At 42.7% G+C, this 23,043-nt stretch overlaps 1 protein-coding gene across 1 annotated transcript in view; it reads right to left on the bottom strand.

Moving 5' to 3' along the window:
* Positions 1-13,333: 13,333 nt before the first annotated feature.
* LOC111957110 (fibroblast growth factor 12) overlaps positions 13,334-23,043 on the bottom strand; it is a 43,994-nt gene continuing 34,284 nt past the window's right edge. Inside the window, exons 5-6 of the mRNA XM_023977842.2 lie at positions 17,955-18,153; positions 13,334-16,863 (exon numbers count right to left, since the gene is read on the bottom strand). Of these exons, the coding sequence (XP_023833610.1) occupies positions 16,751-16,863; positions 17,955-18,153 (312 nt within the window). The 3' untranslated portion in view covers positions 13,334-16,750. The remainder of the gene's footprint in view (positions 16,864-17,954; positions 18,154-23,043) is intronic.

Consider the following 23,043-nt stretch of genomic DNA (forward strand, 5'->3'; position numbering starts at 1 on the left):
TTGTTTCAATCCATAATCTTTTTTCTCTCTTTCTCTCTCTCTCTCACTCATTTCTTAGAACAGAATATGATCATACAGATTGGACTGCACTTTAAAGGGCCAATATGCAAATGTATATATATATATATATATGTATATTTATATATATTATAACTTATATATTAATGATGTATAGGCTACCAATTGATTCTTGAAGAATATAACTTATAAACGCCTCACYAGCTTAGTTCAACTGTCGTACCCTATCAGAACCAAAAATATAACCTTGTTTTACTCCATAGTTTGTATACAATGTAATTGTAAACAAACACTGTATAGCCTCAAATCATGGTTCAAACTATAATTGTAATATCATGGATGGTCAAGCCTTGTATCCATAGCTCTGTCTATGAATTTCAGAGTGGTTACATTACTCCAGCTCCATCCCTCAGCTGTTTACCGAAACAYTGGTGGTGTTGGAGKCATTTATGAAAAAGCCAATGTTTATAATTTTGAGCGAACAATAATATCTATAGGAAAATATTTACCTTTATGTTTGAAGACAATATTGTTATACAGTATGTAGGAAATATCTACTTACCTGAAATGCCAAATAGGCTTTGATATCCCTGTGAAGTAGCCTACCTATTCTATAAGAAGAGTGATTGGGTAGCCGACTTCGTGGGCGGGATTGTTAGTCCGGGGGAAAAGACACAGTTTTGTTTGATTTCGAATCATGCATTTCATTTCAGGCTTTTATGATTCATGTTTAATATAAGGCATCATGTATTAGAACTTTATATGATTTTAGTTTGTATGAACTATACCTCCGCTATCAACCACTTGTTGGACCCGACGCAATCATCACTAAACAGTGAGTAGGCCTAGCCTACGGTGAATAGAAATTCATTGATTTTCAAATAAGGAACTATTTTCTTTGGAATACACGTCGTTACTCATGTCCCCGGTTGGCCGTGGCTATAGAACTTTTGATTTGGATACGAAGTCACTACAGGTGGGGTGGCCYCTTTTTAGTGTTCGAACTGCAGATTGCCCCTTTATCTTTAATTAAAATCTAGGAGGGTTTAGTCCTTGTATTATTTTTTGATAGCTGGCGTATCATGCGCTATAGCACTTCTTCGTCAACAGGGGGGGCTCTTTGCCTGGTGCTTCAATGAATCTGCCTGAAATCCATCAAATGTCTGCAGTACCCTAGATTTACATCAATGATCTATGCACCACAGTAGTAAATATAAACACCCATCATTCTATATGGATATTCAGTTGCCCGTGCACTATATGACATTAACTGAATTACATCTTTATTRTTTTTATTTCACCTTTTATTAAACCAGGTTGGCCAGTTGAGAACAAGTTCTCATTTACAACTGCGACCTGGCCAAGATAAAGCAAAGCAGTGCGACAAAAATCAACAACACAGAGTGTTACACATGGGATAAACAGACGTACGGTCAATAACACAATAGAATAATCTGTATACAGTGTGTGCAAACGAAGTAAGGAGGTAAGGCAATAAATAGGCCAATAGTGGCAAAGTAATTACAATTTAGCCATTTACACTGGAGTGATATATGTGCAGATGAGGATGTGCAAGTAGAAATACGGGTGTGCAAAAGAGCAGAAAAACAAAAACAAATATAGGGATGAGGTAGGTGGTTGGTTGGATGGGCTATTTACAGATGGGCTGGGTAAGCTGCTCTGACAACTTCCTTTGCTGCCTGTGCTGGGTAGTCTGTGTTTCTGACTATACTTGATGCATGTATGTGGAGGCTGCTGAGGGGAGGACGGCTCATAATAATGTCTGGAAAAGAGTGAATGGAATGTACTGTATTTTATAKCGTTCCGCCAATMCCGCTCCAGCCATTACCACGAGCCTGTCCTCCCCAATTAAGGTGCTACCAACCTCCTGTGTGGCGCGTGAGTGTATTGCGTGTGTGTGCAAACGCCACTGTGTGTGCATGAGTGAGCGTGCACACATGTATGTACTGTATGTAGGGAACTATGTACTTTACGTCCAGTATGCATGCATTATGCACGTAAAACATGTGTGTATATCTCAAGAATGCATATACAAGAATTCAGACCCTTTGATTTTTCCCACATTTTGTTAAGTTACAGCCTTATTCTAAAATGGATTAAATAAAACAAATCCTAATCAGTCTAAATACAATACCCCATAATGAAATACCCCATAATGAAAAACAGGTTTTTAGAAATGTCTGCAAATGTATTACAAATAAAAACAGAAATACCTTATTTACATAAGCATTCAGACCCTTTGCTATGAGATTCGAAATTGAGCTCAGGTGCATCCTGTTTCCATTGATCATCCTTGAGATGTTTCTACAACTTGACAAGAGTCCACCTGTGGTAAATGCAATTGAATGGACATGATTTGGAAAGGCACACACCTGTCTATGTAAGGTCTCACAGTTGACAGTGCATGTCAGAGCAACAACCAAGCCATGAGGTCGAAGGAATTGTCCGTAGAGCTCTGAGACAGGATTGTATCAAGGCACAGATCAGGGGAAGTGTACCAAAAACAATCTGCAGCATTGAAAGTCCCCAAGAACACAGTGGCCTCCATCATTCAGTGGAAGAAGTTTGGAACCACCAACTCTTCCTAGAGCTAGCCGCCCGGCCAAACTGAGCAATCGGGGGAGAAGGGACTTGGTCAGGGTGGTGACCAAGAACCTGATGGTCATTCTGACAGAGCTCTAGAGTTTCTCTGTGGAGATCGGAGAACCTTCCAGAAGGACAACCATCTCTGCAGCACAGGCCTTTATGGTAGAGTGGCCAGACGGAAGACACTCCTCAATAAAAGCACATGACAGCCCGCTTGTAGTTTGCTAAAAGGCACCTAAAGACTCTCAGACCATGAGAAACAATTTTCTCTAGTCTGATGAAACCAAGATTTAACTCTTTGGCCTAAATGCCAAGCGTCACTTCTGGAGGAAACTTGGCACCATCCCTACGGTGAAGCATAGTGGTGGCGGCATCATGCTGTGGGGATGTTTTTCAGTGGCAGGGACTGGGAGATTGGTCAGGATTGAGGGAAAGAAGTACAGAGAGATCCTTGATGAAAACCTGCTCCAGAACACCCAGGACCTCAGACTGGGGCGAAGGTTCACTTTCCAACAGGACCACAACCCTAAGCACACATCCAAGATAATGCAGGAGTGGCTTCGGGACAAGTCTCTGAATGTCCATGAGTGGACCAGCCAGAGCCCGGACTTGAACCCAATCTCTGTAGAGACCTGAAAATAGCTGTGCAGCAACGTTCCCCATCCAACCTGACAGAGATTGAGAGGATCTACAGAGAAGAATGAGAGAAACTCCCCAAATACAGGTGTGCGTCATYCCCAAGAAGACTCAAGGCTGTAATCGCTGCCAAAGGTGCTTCAACAAAGTACTGAGTAAAGCGTCTGAATACTTATGTAAATGTTATATTTCAGTTWTTTGTTTTTAATACATTTGCAATTCTTTCTAAAAACCTGTTTTTGCGTTGTCATTATTTGGTATTGTGTGTCGATTAATGAAGGGAAAAAAACATTTAATCAATTTTAGAAAAAGGCTGTCACGTAAGAAAATGTGGAAAAYGTCAAGGGGTCTGAATACTTTCTGAATGCACTGTATATTATGTATGTATTACTGCATGAGTTGAGCTCGAGAGAAATAAATATGCATTCATTAATATCAAATTGGGCTTAAAGAGAAAGTAGCCAGAAACTCGCAAGAGAGGGTGAGAATAGAGAGATAAGAGACACAGCAAGAGGAAGAGAGCGAGGAGAGATGGAGAGAGCGAGAGAGATGGAGAGAGAAAAGAGGAGAGGGGGAGAGAGGAAAGAAATGTAGAAAGAACAATTTTAGTGAATAGAGGAGTGAAAGAGCGAGGAGTAAGATGGAGAGAGTGTGTGAACCATTAAAGCAGCAGTGTAACAGAGCTTACGTCAGAGCTTGGCTTAGTGTCCGTTCCGTCCCTGGGCTACTGGGATTGAGCAGAACAGCATCGCAATGTAACAGGAAACAGCAGAATTACATGATCATACTGCAGAGCTTGTTGTGTGTGTGTGTGTGTGTACATGCATATGTGTGTTGGAATGTACACACACCTTCGAAAAACATAAGCCTGACTGACGTAATCCTCAACTATGTGGGGCCGTCGTGTGTGAACATGCGTGTCTCTGTTGAAGTGTACGTGTATCAGAATATATTTGTGTCTATGCGGCGTGTGTATGTGCCTGTATCACATCCGGCCGTGATTGGGAGTCCCATAGGGCGACGCACAGTTGGCCCAGTGTTATCCGGGTTTGGCCGGGGTAGGCCGTCATTGTAAATAAGAATTTGTTCTTAACAGACTTGCCTAGTTAAATAACGGTAAATAAAATAAAAGTGTGTTTTTTTAGGTGTGTGTTTTGGATTACATATATCAGTATTTGTGTGGGTGCTTCATAAGTCTGTGTTCCTATACACGTGTGTGTGTGTGTGTGTGTGTCTTTGGGTGAATACTACAACACACAACGGAGAAAATGTTTCATAGCATATAAAGGAAGAAATTCTCTGTTTTCTCTGTGGGAACATCTGTCTTTTCTGACTTACACAAAACTTCCAAGACTTCTGTGCAGTCTCTTCCACTTGTATAACTCCTTTCATTTACAGCCAACTTGCTTTTCTCCCTTGCTCCAGGAAATAGAAGAATTAAAGCCTATTATCCAATACTTTCTTAACTTCTGAACAGTAGGTTTGGAGGAAAAGACATGAGAAACACCTGCTAGCTCATTTAGATCAAAGGCAGACCGCTGAAGTCTTAATTGATTGGAGACCAATTATTTTTAATGAGGACGTTTGTTCTACTTCAGAGCTAGGAATTCCCCTTTCTGTCTGGAGAGGAGAAGAAAACAAGGAGGGTTCCCAAGGCTCCAACCCATATCTAAACAACAAGGAGGATGTGTCTCAAATTGCACCCTATTTCCTTTATAGTGCCCATAGGGCTCTGGTCAAAAGTAGTGCCCTATATAGAGAATAGAGTGCCCTATATATGGAATAGAGAGAAAAAGAGAAGAAAGATAATGAGGCAAACAAAGAGAGACATATGTAGAAATGTGATCTTTATTAGGCTTTGATGATTTTCTGATGATGACTCACTCTGGTATCAACTCAAATTGGGTGTCATAATTCATTAAATGTATTCAGAAAATAAACTGAGGACGGAAACTTGCCGTCTATCCAGTGTTTCCTCGTGCTCACGCAGTAGAGGCGAGGCGTGAGGCAGGGCTGCAGTCTGATAATTTGCATTGTTCCATGTTTACATGTCGGAGGGTGCAGAGTTCGGCAGAGTGCAGCCCTTGACTCTCACTCACCTCGGGTGCCAAGGGAGTCTGAACAGCTGACCCTGTTATCCACTTACAGAGGAAAGGTTTTCTGTGAGCTGTTTTCTTCCTATTAAAAAAGTTTATCAGTAGGCAAGCTGAAAAGGGCAACATAGATTCCTATAAGGCCGTAGAGATCTTGTATTACTGTGAATCATAATATTAAAGGCACAATTCACTTAACAATGTTTGTCAGTTACTTTCAGACAACTTRCTCAAGAGTGGTCAAATGTCGAGATGGGTCCCACGATATTATGCCATATGCCTCAATCCCAAATAAACTGGAACCTTGATATCAACTGTTCCCAAACTAGGGGTCGCCATCCAATATGGGGTTGCCTGATATGAAAATAGGGTTGTGGGAGAATTTCCTAAATCCTGAAGAGGTATAGGTATTCAGACCCCTTGACTTTTTCCACATTTTGTTACGTTACAGCCTTATTCTAAAATTGATTAAATWGTTTTTTTTCTTCATCAAGCTACACACAATACCCCATAATGACAAAAACAGGTTTTTAGAAATGGTTGCTAATTTATAAAAAAATAAAAAAAACTGAAATAACACATTTACATAAATATTCAGACCCTTTACTCAGTACTTTGTTGTAGCACTTTTGGCAGTGATTACAGCATTGAGTCTTCTTGGGTATGAGGCTACAAGCTTGGRACACCTGTATTTGGGGAGTTTCTCSCATTCTTCTCAGCAGATCCTCTCAAGCTCAGACAGGTTGGATGGGGAGGCTTGCTGCACACCTATTTTCTGGTCTAACCAAAGATGTTCGATCAGATTCAAGTCCGGGCTCTGGCTGGGKCACTCAAGGACATTCAGAGACTTGTCTCTAAGCCACTCCTGTGTTGTCTTGGCTGTGTGCTTAGGGTTGTTGTCCTGTTGGAAGGAGAACCTTCGCCCCAGTCTGAGGTCCTGAGCGCTCTGGAGTAGGTTTTCATCAAGGATTTCTCTGTACTTTGCTCTGTTCATCTTTGCCTCGATCCTGACTAGTCTCACAGTCCCTGCAGCTGAAAAACATCCCCACAGCATGATGCTGCCACCATCATGCTTCACCGTAGGGATGATGCCAGGTTTCCTCCAGATGTGACGCTTGGCATTCAGGCCAAAGAGTTCAATCTTGGTTTCATCAGAGAATCTTGTTTCTCATGGTCTGAGAGTCTTTAGGTGACCTTTGGCAAAATCCAAGTGGGCTGTCTTGTGCCTTTTACTGAGGAGTGGTTTCTGTCTTGCCACTCTACCATAAAGTCCTGATTGGTGGAGTGCTGCAGAGATGGTTGTCCTTCTGGAAGGTCCTCCCATCTCCACAGAGGAACTCTAGAGCTCTGTCAGAGTGACCATCGTGCTCTTAGTCACCTCCCTGACCAAGACCCGTCTCCCCCGATTTCTAAGTTTAGCCGGGCGACCAGCTCTAGGAAGAGTCTTGGTGGTTCAAAACTTCTTCCATTTAACAATGATGGAGGCCACTGTGTTCTTGGGGACCTTCAATGCTGCAAAATTATTTTCTGTACCCTTCCCCAGATCTGTGCCTTGACACAATCCGGTCTCAGAGTGCTACAGACAATTCTTTCAACCTCCTGGCTTGGTTGTTTGCTCTGACATGCACTGTCAACTATGGGACCGTATATAGACAGGTGTGTGCCTTTCCAAATCATGTCCAATCAATTGAATTTACCACAGGTGGACTCCAATCAAGTTGTAGAAACATCTCAAGGATGATCAATTGAAACAGGATGAGTCTCGAGTCTCATAGCAAAGGATCTATGGGATACGAGCAATGTTCTATTTCACAGTGTTGGAAATATTTTTTTGTATTGAGAGAGAAACTACTGTTATTCACAATGGATGTAAAAAATCTGACTTGGTTGACTTTCTGTGTAATAAAAATAAAATATCTGTCACGCCCTGACCATAGAGAGCTTTTATTCTCTATGTTGGTTAGGTCCGGGTGTTATTAAGGGTGGGTTATCTAGGTGAATTATATTTCTATGTTGACCTAGTATGGTTCCCAATCAGAGGCAGCTGTTTATCGTTGTCTCTGATTGGGGATCATATTTAGGTAGCCATTTTCCCATTGTGCGTTGTGGGATCTTGTCTATGTATAGTCGCCTGTGAGCATTATTATAGCTTCACGTTTCGCTTGTTCGTTTTGTTGTTTTTGTTCTTTGAAGTTTTCTATTCCAAAATAAAGGATGGAAACATACCACGCTGCATCTTGGTCTACTCCTTATGACGAACGTGACAGAAGATCCCACCACAAACGGACCAAGCAGCGCCGCCAGGAGGAGAAGACATCCTGGACTTGCGAGGAGATAATGGCAGGAGACGAAAGCCTTCCATGGAAGCAGACGCAGGAGGATCAACGGCGACTCCGAAGTTCCCGACCACGACGGAAGCCCGAGAGGCAGCCCCAAAACATTTTTMMGGGGGGGKACACGGGTTGGTCGGCGAAGCCGAGGGGCGAGTCTGAGAGCGAAGAGGTATATTGGGATAGACTGAGCGAGGAGTACTTTGAGATAGTTGAGGGGAGTGATGAGGTAGAGTAGATGTTTTGGTGTCTGGAGCAAGACACCAAAATCGTGAGGAGCGTGGGACCAGTCAGGCACCATGTTTTGCGGAGATACGCACTGTGTCTCCAGTGCGCATCCACAGCCCGGTGCGTTCTGTGCCAGCTCCTCGCACTTGCCGTGCGAAAGTGAGCATCCAGCCAGGACGGGTTGTGCCGGCACAGCGCTCCTGGTCTCCAGTACGCCTCCTCGGTCCAGGATATCCTGCGCCGGCTCTACGCACTGTGTCGCCAATGCGCCTTCACAGCCCAGTGCYTCCTGTGCAAGCGCCCCGCACTTGCCGGACTAAAGTGAGCATCCAGCCAGGACGCGTTGTGCCTGCTCTACGCTCCAGACCTCCAGTGCGCCTCCACGGCCCAGTATATCCTGCGCCGGCCATACGTACTGTGTCTCCAGTGCACCTTCACAGCCCAGTGCGTCCTGTGCCTCCTCCCCGCACTCGTCCTGAGGTGCGTGTCATCAGCCCGGTGCCACCTGTACCGGTCCCACGCATCAGGCCTCCAGTGCGCCTCCACAGTCCAGTGCGTCCTGTGCCTCCTCCCCGCACTCGCCCTGAGGTGCGTGTCATCAGCCCGGTGCCACCTGTACCGGTCCCACGCATCAGGCCTCAACTGCGCCTCCACAGTCCAGTACGTCCTGTGCCTCCTCCCCGCACTCGCCCTGAGGTGCGTGTCATCACACCGGTGCCCACCTGTACCGGTCCCACGCATCAGGCCTCCAGTGCGCCTCCACAGTCCAGAGCTTCCGGCGACAGCTCCCAGTCCAGAGCTTCCGGCGACAGCTCCCAGTCCAGAGCTTCCGGCGACAGTTCCCAGTCCAGAGCTTCTGCGCGACAGTTCCCAGTCAGAGCTTCAGCGACAGCTCCCAGTCCAGAGCTTCCGGCGACAGTTCCCAGTCCAGAGCTTCCGGCGACAGTTCCCAGTCCAGAGCTTCCAGCAACAGTTCCCAGTCCAGAGCTTCCGGCGACAGGTCCCAGGCCAGAGCTTCCGGCGACAGTTCCCAGTCCAGAGCTTCCGGCAACTTCAGTGTTGTGATGCATAAAGTCTAGCAAAATGCATAGTGCATAGAATCAAAAAGGTATTATCAGATATTATTAATCCCAAKKAAACAGMTTTTTTACATGGACAATACATTGGAGATAATATAAGACAAGCACCGGAAAAACAATGGAACACTATGAAAAACCTGGGAAACCAGGCCTGGTATTCATAGCTGACTTTGAAAAGGCTTTTGATAAAGTATGAGTGGAATTTATATATAAATGCCTGGAATATTTCAATTTTGGAGACGGGTTGGTTAAAGTTATGTATAGTAACCCTAGTGTAAAATAGTAAATAATGGCTACTTTTCAGAAAGTATTAAACTGTCAAGAGGAGTGAAACAAGGTTGTCCACTATCGGCATATCTATTTATTATGGCCATCGAAATGTTAGCTATTAAAATCAGATCCAACAATAATATCAAGGTCCTAGAAATCCAGGGCTTACAAACAAAGGTGACATTCATTGTACGCTGACAATTCATTATTTTAAATCCACAATTTGGATCCCTCCACAGCCTCATAGTGGATCTAAATAATTTTTCTAACCTCTCTGGATTACAACCAAATTATGATAAGTGATGTTACGTTATGTTATGATATTACATATTGGATAACTAAAAACACAACTTTTACATTACCGTGTAGTTTTCCAATAAAATGGTCTGACCGTGAAGTGGACATACACGGTATTCATATCCCGAAAGAAAGAAATTATCTCACTACAATATATTTTTGGAAAGTTAGCAAACATAGATAAGATCTTGCTACCATGGAAAGGAAAATACCTGTCTATTTGTGGAAAAATCACCCTGATTAACTCTTTAGTCATATCCCAGTTTACCTATTTCCGTATGGCCCTGCCTACACCTAGCGACCTGTTTTTTTTTAAATGATATGAGCAAAAATTATTCCATTTTATTTGGAACGGCAACCCAGACAAAATTAAACGGGCCTATTTATATAATTAATATGAATTCGGAGGGCAGAAATTATGAAATATTAAAGCATTAGTCATASAAAAGTTATACTTAAATCCGAACTGGTTCTCTAGCAGATTAGTAAGAATGTCTCACCCCATGTTCAAGAATGGCCTTTTTCCCTTTATTCAGTTTACAACATCTCACTTTCGGTTATTTGAAAATGAAATAATCTCCAAACTGTCGCTATTTTTAAAACAAGCCATAGAAAGTTGGTTGCAATTTCAGTTTAACCACCAGAAAAGTCAGAATGTTAAAAAAGTTTAAAAACMGTATAATCTCTGTAAATTATATCATGAATATGAATGGTGGAGTTATGTCACACATGCAGCTACAGTAAAAAATATATATGGAAATGTCGGCTCTCCTCAAAATTACAACCAACTAATTGAATCATTACCGCAAAAATGGAAGAGGCAAGTGGAAGGGGGAAAAAGTAAGGAACTTGTCTGTTGGCCCTGCATTAAAGAACAAAATCGATTAATGAACATTGTGATAAATAAAAAAGTATACCAGTTTCATTTGATGACCTTAAAAATGGACAGATGTGCCATATAAATTGCAAAATAGTTGGGAAGAGACTTTTGATGTACCGATTCCATGGCACATGGTTTATGAACTGATACACAAAACGATGCTGGATTCAAGAGTTTTCTTATTTACATTATTATACAAAATTCTTGCAACGTTATATATATGGGGGATACAACCATCCCAGCTCTGCAGATTTTGCTGCGACGAGACAGAATCATCAGATCATTTGTTTAGTTACAGTTTCATATYTAGCTTGTTTTTGGTCGCAGATTCAGGAATGGCTGAAGAATTGCAACATTTACCTGGAGCTAACTCTGCAAATAGCKCTGCTGGGTGATTTACAAAGTCGTAGTCAATCAATAAATMATATAATAAATGTTCTCTCTCTTTAATTTACAATCTGTAGAAACTATGAGAATAGAAAGGTTCAGAACTTTTGTGAAACATCACAGCACAGTTGAAAAATATAATGCAAATAGAAATCAATACTGGATGGTYTTCAGCGATAGATGGGAGGGGTTGAGGGTAGCTAAAGGATGGGACTAAAAACAAGCAAAAGAGAATTATTGTAAAATATACGGTGTCTGTCAAATGTACAGTATATTGTGTGTATAAGCTGGAAGCAGAAGCKTAAATGTTGTCCATTAGTTTACTCCAATTTGGTGAGGGGTGGAGGMTTAGGYGAAAATAATAAAGGAAAATATKTTTAAAAATATATATATATGGGGGATTGGAAATAGTGCAGACAATTACATTGATGGAAGCTACAATTTATCTGCAATACTAAAGCTGATCTACCCCCTAAAAATAAAATGCTCACCTCCAACGCTTGGAAGAGCACTTTGGGACCTACTTTCCAATCRGTTTGACTGTGATCCTGGCTCAGTAGACATGCCGGGAGMTGAAATCAAACAGCTGATCGACCTGTCTGCTGCAACTAACGCATTCACGGGTTACTACGGAGGAGTTTTGGTTCCTGACTATAATATCCAGGGAATAGTATCCTGCCGTCTCRCTCTGAGCATTAAGGCCACGTTCAAAACTACTGGGAACATGGAACTGGGAACTCAGAAATCTCAGACTTCCYACTTAAGTGRGRTCAAGARAACTGGGAACTCGGAAAGAAAAAAGCTCAGACTGGGAAAAATWGTTTTGAAAGGTCATCCAACTCGGAATTCCAACTTGGGAACTCAGACCTCTTTCTAGAGCTCCGAGTTCCCAGTTACCTTAAAAGTACCACAAAACTCATGGTAGGCTACCCATCGCCAGCTCATGTGTGGAGCTGGATTCAGTACTCTCGTCTGCATTAAAACCTAAATATCGATCCAGGTTGGATGAGACAGCGAAGATGAGGGGTGCACTGTCGAACACGCCCCCTGACTTTGAGAAACTCAGACGCCGACATGCATCAAGCACACCCATCTCATTAGTGGTGGTGAGATAAGAGCCATTATGTCAGATTAATTTGCAATTGACTGTCATAGCCCCACATTAAAAGTGTGTGATGTCTGAGTTGAGAAGACAATCAGAAATACTGTTTTTCAATTGACTGCCATAGCCCCAAATAAAGTAAAAATTGTCTGTTAATTACATAATGTTTTTCACATGGTTGTGGTGGCGAGTATGTTCAGATATCAAAATGGGCTCGTTGAACCCCTGCTTTTTATATTTCCCATAAAATTGTGATTGACACATATTACACAGTAATAACAAAAGCTGGATCTAAACAACAGYTAGCATGGAACAAATGGCATGTTCACCTACTTTCCCTTTATGTGACAAAACATGCATTATATAATGTAGACAGAAATTGCTGTGAAATATCTTTTCAATAACCTCAAATATTGTATTTTTAGCTGTTTGAAACTGGCGTACAAAACCAAAAGTAAAAAGACGCAAAAACAAAACTTAAGAAGGGAAGCCGAAATAGCACGCATTGAAAGGATCTACCGCTTATCAGACTTGCTTTCAATAAGAATGACAGATCTACGGTATAACTCGCATTTCTATGTGTATTTGGATGGGTCGAGCACAAAGCTACATACTGGACTTATAAAGGTTCATACATTTTTTAACGAACTATCACTTAAACATAGTAATAACTGATGACTTTGTTCCAGTTCCCATGTCAGAGTTGGACAATCAATTCAATCAAAATACCTTCAAAAGCACAAATCTATTCAGCTCTATAGACTGAAACATCTTGGCGCAACACTACTCCAGTCTAACATAGAAATTAGCACAGCTTGAAAATGATTTCATCAGGGAGAGCCAGGGATAAAAGAGCTTTCTTTGAAGTCAAAAGTTAAAAAAAATGTTTTCAAATCTAATGAATGAGTCAGACAGTGTGTGTGTGAGACAGAGAGAGGCTGTATATAGACATATGCCATTTGAAATGTCTTTATTCTTTTGGAACTTGTGTAAGTGTAATACTTACTGTTAACTTTTTATTGTTTATTTCACTTTTGTTTATCCATTTCACTTGCTTTGGCAATATAAACAGATGTTTCTCATGCCAATAAAGCCCCTTGAATTGAATTGAGAGAGAAGGGTGCAAGCCTTTTGTGAGAGGTGTGCATGTGTGTGAGGGTTTTGTGAGTGAATTGTGTGCCTGTGTACATGGGAGCGAGAGAGATTAGAGCGATAATTGGGTCTATCTTCCCCTCTCTCTCTCTCTCTCTCTCTCTCTGTGAGTGTGTGGGTGTACACTCATCCCTTGTCGAAGTGCTGCATTTCTTTCAGGTGCTAACCTAAAACAAGGGAGAAAATCCAAATATAAAAAAAGAAAACTCGGAACCCAAAAAAAGAAACCGTTCTCTGTGTAGCAGTCATCAGCCTGAGAAGACAGCCCTGAAAGTCATGGGGCCTTCATCCTCCTCGTTCTCCTTGCAGACAGTAGGGGAAGTCTGTTTCCATGACAACAGTAGAATTAAGGGGCGCAGGAGCGCAATCCCAAAATGACACATTAGACTCGAGCCTAGATGATATGATAAATCACCTCCACTGGTTTGATACTGGGCGCTCTCTCGTACATAAAGGATACTATCTGAAATCTGGGCGAGAGGGTAGAAAAAGTTATACTCTACATGAAATAGAGTCTTTTTGGGGATGTTGTTATCAGGGGGAATAATACAGTGCACAAGGTTATCAACAAGAGCACAGCGGTACAATAAATAAGTGAAAGCTTTTGATAATGTATTTTTATTCTTAAACAATCACTAACTTCATTCTGATTTTTAAATACCAATGCATTTTTTTCATCTCACAATTCATAATGCATATATGCTTGTGTTCCATTTACGGTGAAATCATTTGCAAACTTAAACATAAATATAATATCTCTTTACACAGTATTGAGCCCCTGCGCTGTCGCTCTGGCATTTTCCTTTTGTCTCCCAAAAGTGCTCTCTTAGTTCACTCACATATCCCCTATTTTACTCTCACTCCCTATTCTTAACCCCTCATTTATATCTTCCCTTCTTCTCTGCCAGCAGGTTATGTAAAGTACATCCTTCCGAGTAGTATGAAGTTGATGCTGATCCAAGGTCAGTTTTGCGTCCCTATCCCCTAATGGTTAAGGTTAGAACTGAGGGAGAGTAAGCCGATTACTAGATCTGTGCCTTTGGGCTATTTAAACTGGAGCAACTACTGCAGAACTGAGCCCAGCTCTCTCCTGATCCCAGTGGAAGACTTGTGCTGGTCTTCTGCCATGACCTGCCGCAGTTAATTGAGGAAGTGTCTGACATGACACCCTGACATCCCCTATCTCATGCCCTGGCCAGATCCCAAGACTTCCAGACCCCCCACTCTGCCACCAACACCCCTGACCCAACCCCCCCAAGACCACACCTTTGGCCAGGCTTTGTGCATTAGGTGCTGGGCAAGGGTGGCCCGCCTTGTTGTCAGACTCCGTTCATTAGACTGGAGTGGGACTTCCTGAGTTAGACGAACAATAGGATCAGTGGACATGGTGACTTCTCCATCTTGGTGATGGGGGATATTCCTCCCTGCCTTCCCTACTGGTTTAACCAGCCTTTTTACTCTTCGTATATACAGCCACTCTCCTACATTTGATTTATGAAATGGCGGGGGCTCATTTCCACAATGCAGCAATCGGCTCATTTCATGGCTCACAAAACCTACTGAGATGGAAGCCATTGGGATGCCAGCCTGTAAGTACAAAAAAAGTGAATTATTTACAGACTCTCAGGGCAAACGAACCTTCCGGCATCCAAATGAGTTTTTGTTGGTTTTGGATGACTGGGCTCCTTCCCGTTGCATTGTGCTAGGTTATTATTGATTACAGTGTCGTAGGTGAAAGGGTAATGATGGAAGAGGAGGAGCTCACAGGGGCTTCGTCGAAAAGTATCTTAAAATACGTCCTTTGTTTCTTTTCCCTCGTGGCCACAGATAAAAAGAGACTGATTACATCAAATGAATGCGCTACACCCCATTCAACCGATCATTGTGACATTTCTAGTCTGCTCAGTGGACTGATAACAAAGATAAAGACACAAGGAGAGGAAGCTTCTTAAGAGTATTGGGACGAATACTTGGATAGCTTTCACAATCACCTTAGCCCCAAGCAGCCCGAGTCTGCTGAGCCCGTACACAAGCCACAACAACGTGCCTTCCCAAGGAGATTTTCATGATTTATTTGTACCGACTAAAAGCATTCTCTGACGCACTTCGAAGAAAGTCTTGTCGAAGCTCATAAAGAGGTGAAGTAGACCTGTTCCAAATAATCATGAAAGAATCCTTGATTGGCGGATACTAGCCAAGTTTCCTTTTTTTGGAGAGAATATTGCATTTCCCCGTAGGATTGGCCAACCCAGACCTTATTAGAAAAAATACCATTATTAGTACTAGCACAACAAACAAAAACAACCAGAAGCTCTATCAATCTTCTTTCCTCCTGGCTATACCCACTTTGCCGGAGTATTGATAATATTACAAGGCTATCCTTTCCCTCTTGACCGTTAAGTTCACAGGAGTGGATCGTTGAGAGTAATGGTGCGTTCGAACGGTCCTCGGAATCTAATGTTTCCCAGTTGGTGAAGTTGTAAACACAACGTGAGTCCTTTCAAGTGCTTTTGAAGTCAGAATAACTCTTCAACCAATGACATTCTTGCAAGATGGCTAATCTAGCTAACGTCGCTTATGTTGACAATATGTCAAACTATATACTGTACGGATCCACCGAGCTACATTAATCAGATGGTTAAGGTTGTAAATGGCTTTTTTTTATTTTTTATCGTCTAGCGGTCGAAAAGGTGAAAGGTCAGTGATGAAATTTCACACCTCGTAAACTTCAATATCTTCATTCTGGACCGTGTTTCCCACTTGGAACTCAGACTTTGAGGGTCGTTCAATCATTATTCCTGGGTCAGGAACTCGTATTTCCACATTTCCATCAGCACTCGAACGCACCATAATATGCTAGAGGACTACTATGAGGCTTGGTGGAGTAGCCGCCATATTGCTTTTAGTTGTCTAGTCCTGTCATATCAAAGAGTGTGTGGAGATAGGAAAGGAATCCAAGATCCACACAACCTATTCCACACACATCACCTGAGCAAAAGCCATCCCACTCACCCATTCCTGTTCCTACCGAGCCAACCAGCGACTTCTCATATATATTCATTCTTTACCCTCACACCAGTGTATGCAGTGTGAAAGTGCATTCAATGTCAAGCAATAAAAAATACCAACAATTGTTCATGTCTACAGTCTCAAATGAAAAACAGAATACCCATGATACTAAATTGGGATGAAGAGTTATCAACACATGAGTAATATTGTTATTATTGGACAACAGTAACACAATTAAGCATGTGAGGGTGCCATAGCATTCATAAAATCAATGCATGGGAAATTGAACATGTCTTTAAAGCTAATTTTTCACAGCTTAAATTGGAAACGATAGATATTTGTATTGTGAAGAGACCACCATTCCTTTGTCACAGCTTTTTTTTCTTCTTTTTTTTTGCATAAAACGTAGGTCAACTCCTGATTGAAAATGTTTGTCGTAGTTTTTTTGTTTTCCTCTGGGTTTATCTTGATATTKGTCTAAAAGATTTTCACAGGCGAGAGTTCAGTTTTTAGTCATCTTGGGTGTAGCTCCTCCCCCTCGTGGCGGTCCATCCCGTCAGAGGGCATGGTGGTGAGGGGGGTCTGTAGCCTCTCTCCCCTCTATTTAAGAGAGGGGGGGATCAGGGCCCCCCTAGTGCCCCCCCACCCTTGGGGCCCTGCTGCTAGGAGTTCTGGTTGACAGCTTTCCCTCCGTTCATGGTGGGAGTCCCTGAGCTCTTCCTGGAGCGCTGTTTCTCTTCGATCTCATGCAGCGACGGCTCCCTGTACATACACACTGCAGACAGTGRATGTAGTAGAGGACGAAGCAGGAAGCAGTGGGGGATAGAGGAGAACATGGAGGACAAATAATGAGGAGATGGATGGGCATGGATGGGCAAACAGAGAGACAAAGTCAGATCGAGCTCAGGGACTCCCACAGAGTGTAGGAAGCTGCTCTTGGAACCTGTTTTGGAATAAAATATTAAATATCTGTCCTTAAAAATGTAACTTCCTGTGTTGGGTGGTTACTCTTTCACCATGGATATGTTTTAGGTAATTTTGAGACCWCAGGTACTGCTGGAATGTCTACTAATGGCATGTCCAGCGTTTTGGGAGTAATTACTCAGGTCCTTTATAAACAGGTTGCTTATAAAGTATAGATAGTGCTTTCTTTCGATCAGGTAGCCTACTGRAAATGTCTAATATAAATAAGTATTTATATTAAACACCTTTTACATGGCAATACCTTTAACCAGCAATACATTGTTTATAAATATGTTTATAAACGCATGAATAAACTAGCTTACTGACATAAAAAAGTGTAGGAATAATGAATACTAAAATGGTGGGCAGACTATTTCTAAAAAACATATACATTATTTATTAGTGGACATAATTATAAAGTATTACCCACTTGTGTGAGTATTTAATTGGTTCCATTGTGCAAAGTAAATAAATACAGCTAAAGTATTTGACAACATAGGTCAAACATTATCCCCCAGCGGCCATGTTAATAAAACTTTTTGTACTTAATATTAGAATGAGGAAAACTGTAGCGGCAGTGTGAGGAAATGCAATTTGTACAATTAGTTGACACTGATAATGTTGTGCATATCACATAAAAGCGTTTCGTTTATAAATCATGAAATGTCATGCAAATCCAAGTATATGACTTATTTCCATTGGTCAAGTTTAAGATTTATAAATCACAATGTMGCTGTGGATTTCATCGTACGCACAATGTACGATCAAATCTGTGCATGAAAATGTATTTTAAAAGAGGGCCCTAATTTCACCATATAGGGCTTTAACCAACTTACTCCAGGCGATCAAAACCTGCAAAAGACAATACACAGATGAGACGGCAGATGCATTCAGATGCCTTACCTTCAATGGGCCTGGGGACAAAGTGTGAGGAGGGCTTGGTTTTCTTGACCCTGTTCCCCTTCATGACCTGGCCTTCCTTGGTAAGGCCTAGGAACCAGGCCCGACCGGACTCCTGCTGCCGGTACACAGTGGACGAGTAGATCACGTAGTAATTCTCAAACACCGACTCCTTAAACTTGCACTCCGGCGTGAACATTTCCTGTTTTGGTGCCAAACAACAAAGGGAGTTTGTTGTTAGAGTAATGTTCATGAAGTCGGATCAAAGTTCAGGAAGTCGGATCATGTTCAGTAGGGAACATCACCCAAAACGTTTTGCCAACGAAATTGGAAATCTGTGTTCTTATTAGACAAAGTCAGATTTCACTCTCACGTTTCAAACTGTTTTCTCCCCACTGAACATGACGAGGCAAGTGAGGGTTGTTATTGCGGTAACGAGATGGTTTGAGTTACGAGACGTTGGTGATCCACAAGGCATTCGACAGACAAACGGACACAGGTCAACAGATGATGGAGAGATGGGCGGAATAGACAAGCCTATGAGAAATCGCTTTGGATTATATTGTTTTTAGGATGATATTGGGTAGAAGGCACTGCCGTCATTCAAATCCAACAAAACTCCATTGCCAAATGGAGATGGAACTAGCTACTGTATGTGTGTTGACAAGGTTTGGTTGGGTTCTCTTGAATTGGTGTATCAGACTGTGTATGGTCCAGGTGAATGAGTTTGTTTGGAACTGCTGGGCTAAGTGATTCAGCAGTGTGTGTGGTGATATTTCATTCATCTCTGTCTCCTTCAGGGTTATGTGCCCTTTTAAGGATGTCCCTTTGACTGACAGCCCAATTCTGCTCACTGCTGGAGATGTTCCACAGGCAAACTTGTGTGTGTGTGTGTGAGTGAGTGTGTGTGTGTGTGTGTGTGTGTGTGTGTGAGTGAGTGAGTGTGTGTGTGTGTGTGTGTGTGTGTGTGTTAGAGTCAGAGAGAGATGTATGTTTGTGCATTCAAGCCTGAATATGAATACTTAATATGTGAATAGGCGCGTGCATGAGACTGCGTGGCACTATCTCACACTGTTTGTGTGAGTGCTCGTTTATAACACCTGGCGCTGTCCGACACGCGGCGGCAGTCTGAAGGACTCTCGGTACGTGTGGGGGCGTGTAAGCCGGTCAGCAGGCGTGTGACTGTGGACAGGCCGCAGTGGGGAGTTGGAGTGGTTGGTTTTATCTGGACCTGATGACACTCTGTCAGAAAGCAGACAGCTCTCTATGTGGGAGGTCGCGGGGTCACATCCTTCCTGTCCCACGGTGGGCAACTCAGCCAGGGTTCCTCCACCTCCATCTCCCTTTTCCCCCATCTATGCCAAGGTCCCCTCACACCTTGCTCCCACACCCCCGAACCACCCCTCCCTCTGTCAACCACACTGACATATTCTGAAATCCCCTCCAAACTTGGCCACAAGGACATCGCTCTATTAATGTCTATTATTCCTGTAGCATAGCAGGGAAGGTCATACGGTGCGTAGGAGGCTCCGATGGGGGAATGATAGAGGTGTGTATGGTACTTGTTATCGTGTATGTTGTCGAATGGATAGTGAATGGGATGGTGATAGAGGTGTGAGATTGTAAGGACATGAGCGTACATTGTGCACAAGTTTGTGGGGAGAAAACAGGTATAAACAAAAAGATAAGAACCCACATTTGCATTGACACACACGTACACAGGTCTTGTGCCGTGCTAAAAGTTGGCTCCTCTGCCAGGAATGCATAATGAAGAGAAGCTGTTACTAGCTCACCGAGGAGGGTAAAAAAAAAAACACCCCGCCATTTTTCTGAGTAACAAGCTGTGCTTGGAGAGTTTAAACTGATTAAAAGGACGCTCATTTATATTCAGCCTCAATTCTGAAGGAGAAGGAAAGAACTTGTTAGTGAAACTGGGCACATGAGGGGGCTCTCGCGCGCCTCCAGTACTGGGCACTGGGGCAGGATAAACAAGCCGGGTGGACTAGCTCGGAGCCCAGTGGAGAAACAGTGGAGAGCAAACAACTGGTAAATGCAGGAGGAGCCGATATACACTCTAAGAATTAGTGGTGATTCGATGAACCCTAGAGATCCTCWAGGAACCCTGGAGTTATTCAAGGAACCATTCCAGAAGAAACCCTGGACTGGAGGCATATGGCGTAGTAGGTGCGTGGCTTTCAGCTAGATCTTTTTAGGCCACCGGTGGGAGTAAATGTCCTTCCTGTTCTGTTGTATTGTCATCACATGTTAAAGTTGAACACTGACAGTTTTGTAGCTTCAAATCCCAAAATGTAAATAGTTAACACTTTATTACCATATGTAATCAGCAATGTTAACATTATGTTCAAACATGTAATATGTGTAAATATTCAAGGAAATTGAAAGCTGCAGTGTACAAACTTAACATGAGGAACAAGAATWACATTTACTGTAACGGGTGGCCAAAAAGAACTAGCTGAAAAGCCACGCCYCCAATAAGCCATGCCTCCAATCTTCTGATAGGCTGCCAACTCTACAATATATTATTTAAAAYGTTCAAAATGTAACCCTTCCATCATAAAAAAGGTTCCGGTTTGAACTTTTACATGGGGGTTCCTCGAGGAACCTTTTTGAACRGGAAAGGTTCCTCCAGTGTGGCAATGTTTAGAACCACACTGGAGGAACCACACTTCCAGGCTCCTTTACTTCTAAGAGTGTAGAGCACATAGACAGGACAGACAGACGAGAGATAGAAATAGAGCAGATGGACACAGAATGGACACAGAGTATACAAACAAGACCGAGTGGTCTGTACATGCGGAGCTTCAACGTATACTGTATGTAAACAATAGTCAGACTGATGCGTAGATATATGCACAACATGTTGTGCAAACATGGTAGACCAAGCACACAGTAAGGGTAGAGAATGTAAAGTAGTTTGTGGAAAGACAGAGTGAATCCAGTTCAGTTAAACAGACTGAAATTGAATGCAGTTCAGTGTAAACAGATTAAGGCCGGGACACGATTCAACAGCACGTTGTTGTCAATGTGCCTTTTAACAGCAATGTTCCTGCGTTCACAGAGATCGCATTCACAGGAAACGCTGTATATCTCGGCTCAATCAACGCACAAACTGATTGATTCCCAGCCCAAGAGTGTGAATCCAGTTCAGTGTAAACTGACAGAAAGTGAATCCAGTTGACTCACCAATATAAAATCCTGTGTTTCCTGACTAGCCCATACCTTTCCTCAGGCTTTAGAAGTCCCCTTCTCATGTTGAAACGATACAGCAATTGAAACAACATATATAAATATTTATAAAGGCCCTTCAATTGAATCTGAATCGAGATTTGTTGTTCTGTGGGTCTGAATCCCCTCTACTCGGTATCATTACCATTCCAGCTTGGGGCTGTACCACTCTAGTCTAGACAGCTACCTCAGTGACATTGGGAGTGTGGGAACGACACAGAACCCACACAGAGGACATATATTACACAGTTAATGACCAAACACACACACCCACAAACGGACACAGACACACATGAAAACGGACACACAGAAAACGCACATATGCACACACACAGACGAAAACAGACACAAGCGCACACATAGACAGAACCTACACATGCACAAGGACATGTTCGTACATACAGAGACATACATACATACATACGCACGCACCCACCCACCCACACCCACACCCACACCCACACACACACACACACACACACACACACAGAGACAGAGAATTTACAGCAAGAACAATTTTTATGGGGCTCCCTCAGAGAGAGAATGAAATGAATAGTTCTGTTCCAGTGTTCTCTCTCTAACAGAAGGCCACCAGGCTACATCTCATTAGCAGCCGCAACACAGTCTTATCGCTTTATCAGACTGCAGAGCTTGCACCTTCACAGTAATCCGCTCCATTCCACATACTCACATCAGTCTTTGGTTGGAGAACAGAGACACTGCACAGCACTCTCTCGCAAAAAAATGATATTTTCTCATTTGCGGTGTGGCGGCCCCATCCCTAAAAAGAAAAAGTGGAGTCTTCCCCTCCTCTCCTCCCTTCGGTCACTTCCTCCCCACAGCCTCCACTCTATGGTTTTACTGCAGCACAATTTTTTGTCACAGGCATAAATAAGAAGCAATAAGGTCAGTGGGTGATTGAGAGAAACAATAGGAACAATTTAGACACCATTTAGAAGGCCAGGTACAACAGGAGAGAGAGCAGTTGCAGGGCGGGATTATCAGCAGCCCGTGTGTGTGTGTGTGTAAATGTGTGTGTGAATGTGTGAGTCTAATGGTATGCACGAGTGCTCGAGTGATTGGTTGCACATAAACGGTATGCTTTATGTGAGGCTTTGCGTTTATTAAGCTTCACTTTCATGTTTTGCTTGAGAGTGTAAGTGTGTACGTGCCCCCTGTCCCTTAGTTAAAGATAGATGCTTTTTGAAATACAGCGAGCGAGTGGTTACTGCTGTGCTGCAAAGTAGGTCACAGTGAGTGTTATAAATAATGGAGATCTCCTCACTGGAGATGAACCCCCACACATCCCAGCTCTCAACATCAGCATCACCCTCCAAACCAAACCAACATCAGCATTGTTGATCATCGTTCCGGATCCCAAGTCCAAAGACTGTAGGACACCAAGACTAGCTACAGTACTCAGCATCTGAACTATGTAATCTCACATCCACACTGCACTGATAGTCAATCATCTCAATWCTTCAACATACACAGTACTCAAAATAACACACAAAAAGTTAACGTCCTCATTTGGTTGATTTCTATTGAAAAAGTTGAAATATGGRGGCCGTTTTATAGTGCTGAGTGATAAACCGTTTTTTAAACGACTAATTGACCGACTTCAGTTCAATMATTTTAATTCCACTTCGCTGCGTTTTTTTCTTCTTCTGTGAGCTCAATGTGCCGTTTCTATAGAGATAAATCAGATCAAGCCTGAACTGTGCGATGTAGTAGGGAGTTGTAGTTTCCAAGAGGCCAATATTCAACATAATTTAACTACAATGAACATAATCCACTGTGCACCTGCCTACTTGTCCGGTCTGTGTGGAGCACTGAGCTACATTGC

Source organism: Salvelinus sp. IW2-2015, linkage group LG32 (genome assembly GCF_002910315.2).
Source record: "Salvelinus sp. IW2-2015 linkage group LG32, ASM291031v2, whole genome shotgun sequence".
NCBI classification, from domain to species: domain Eukaryota; kingdom Metazoa; phylum Chordata; class Actinopteri; order Salmoniformes; family Salmonidae; genus Salvelinus; species Salvelinus sp. IW2-2015.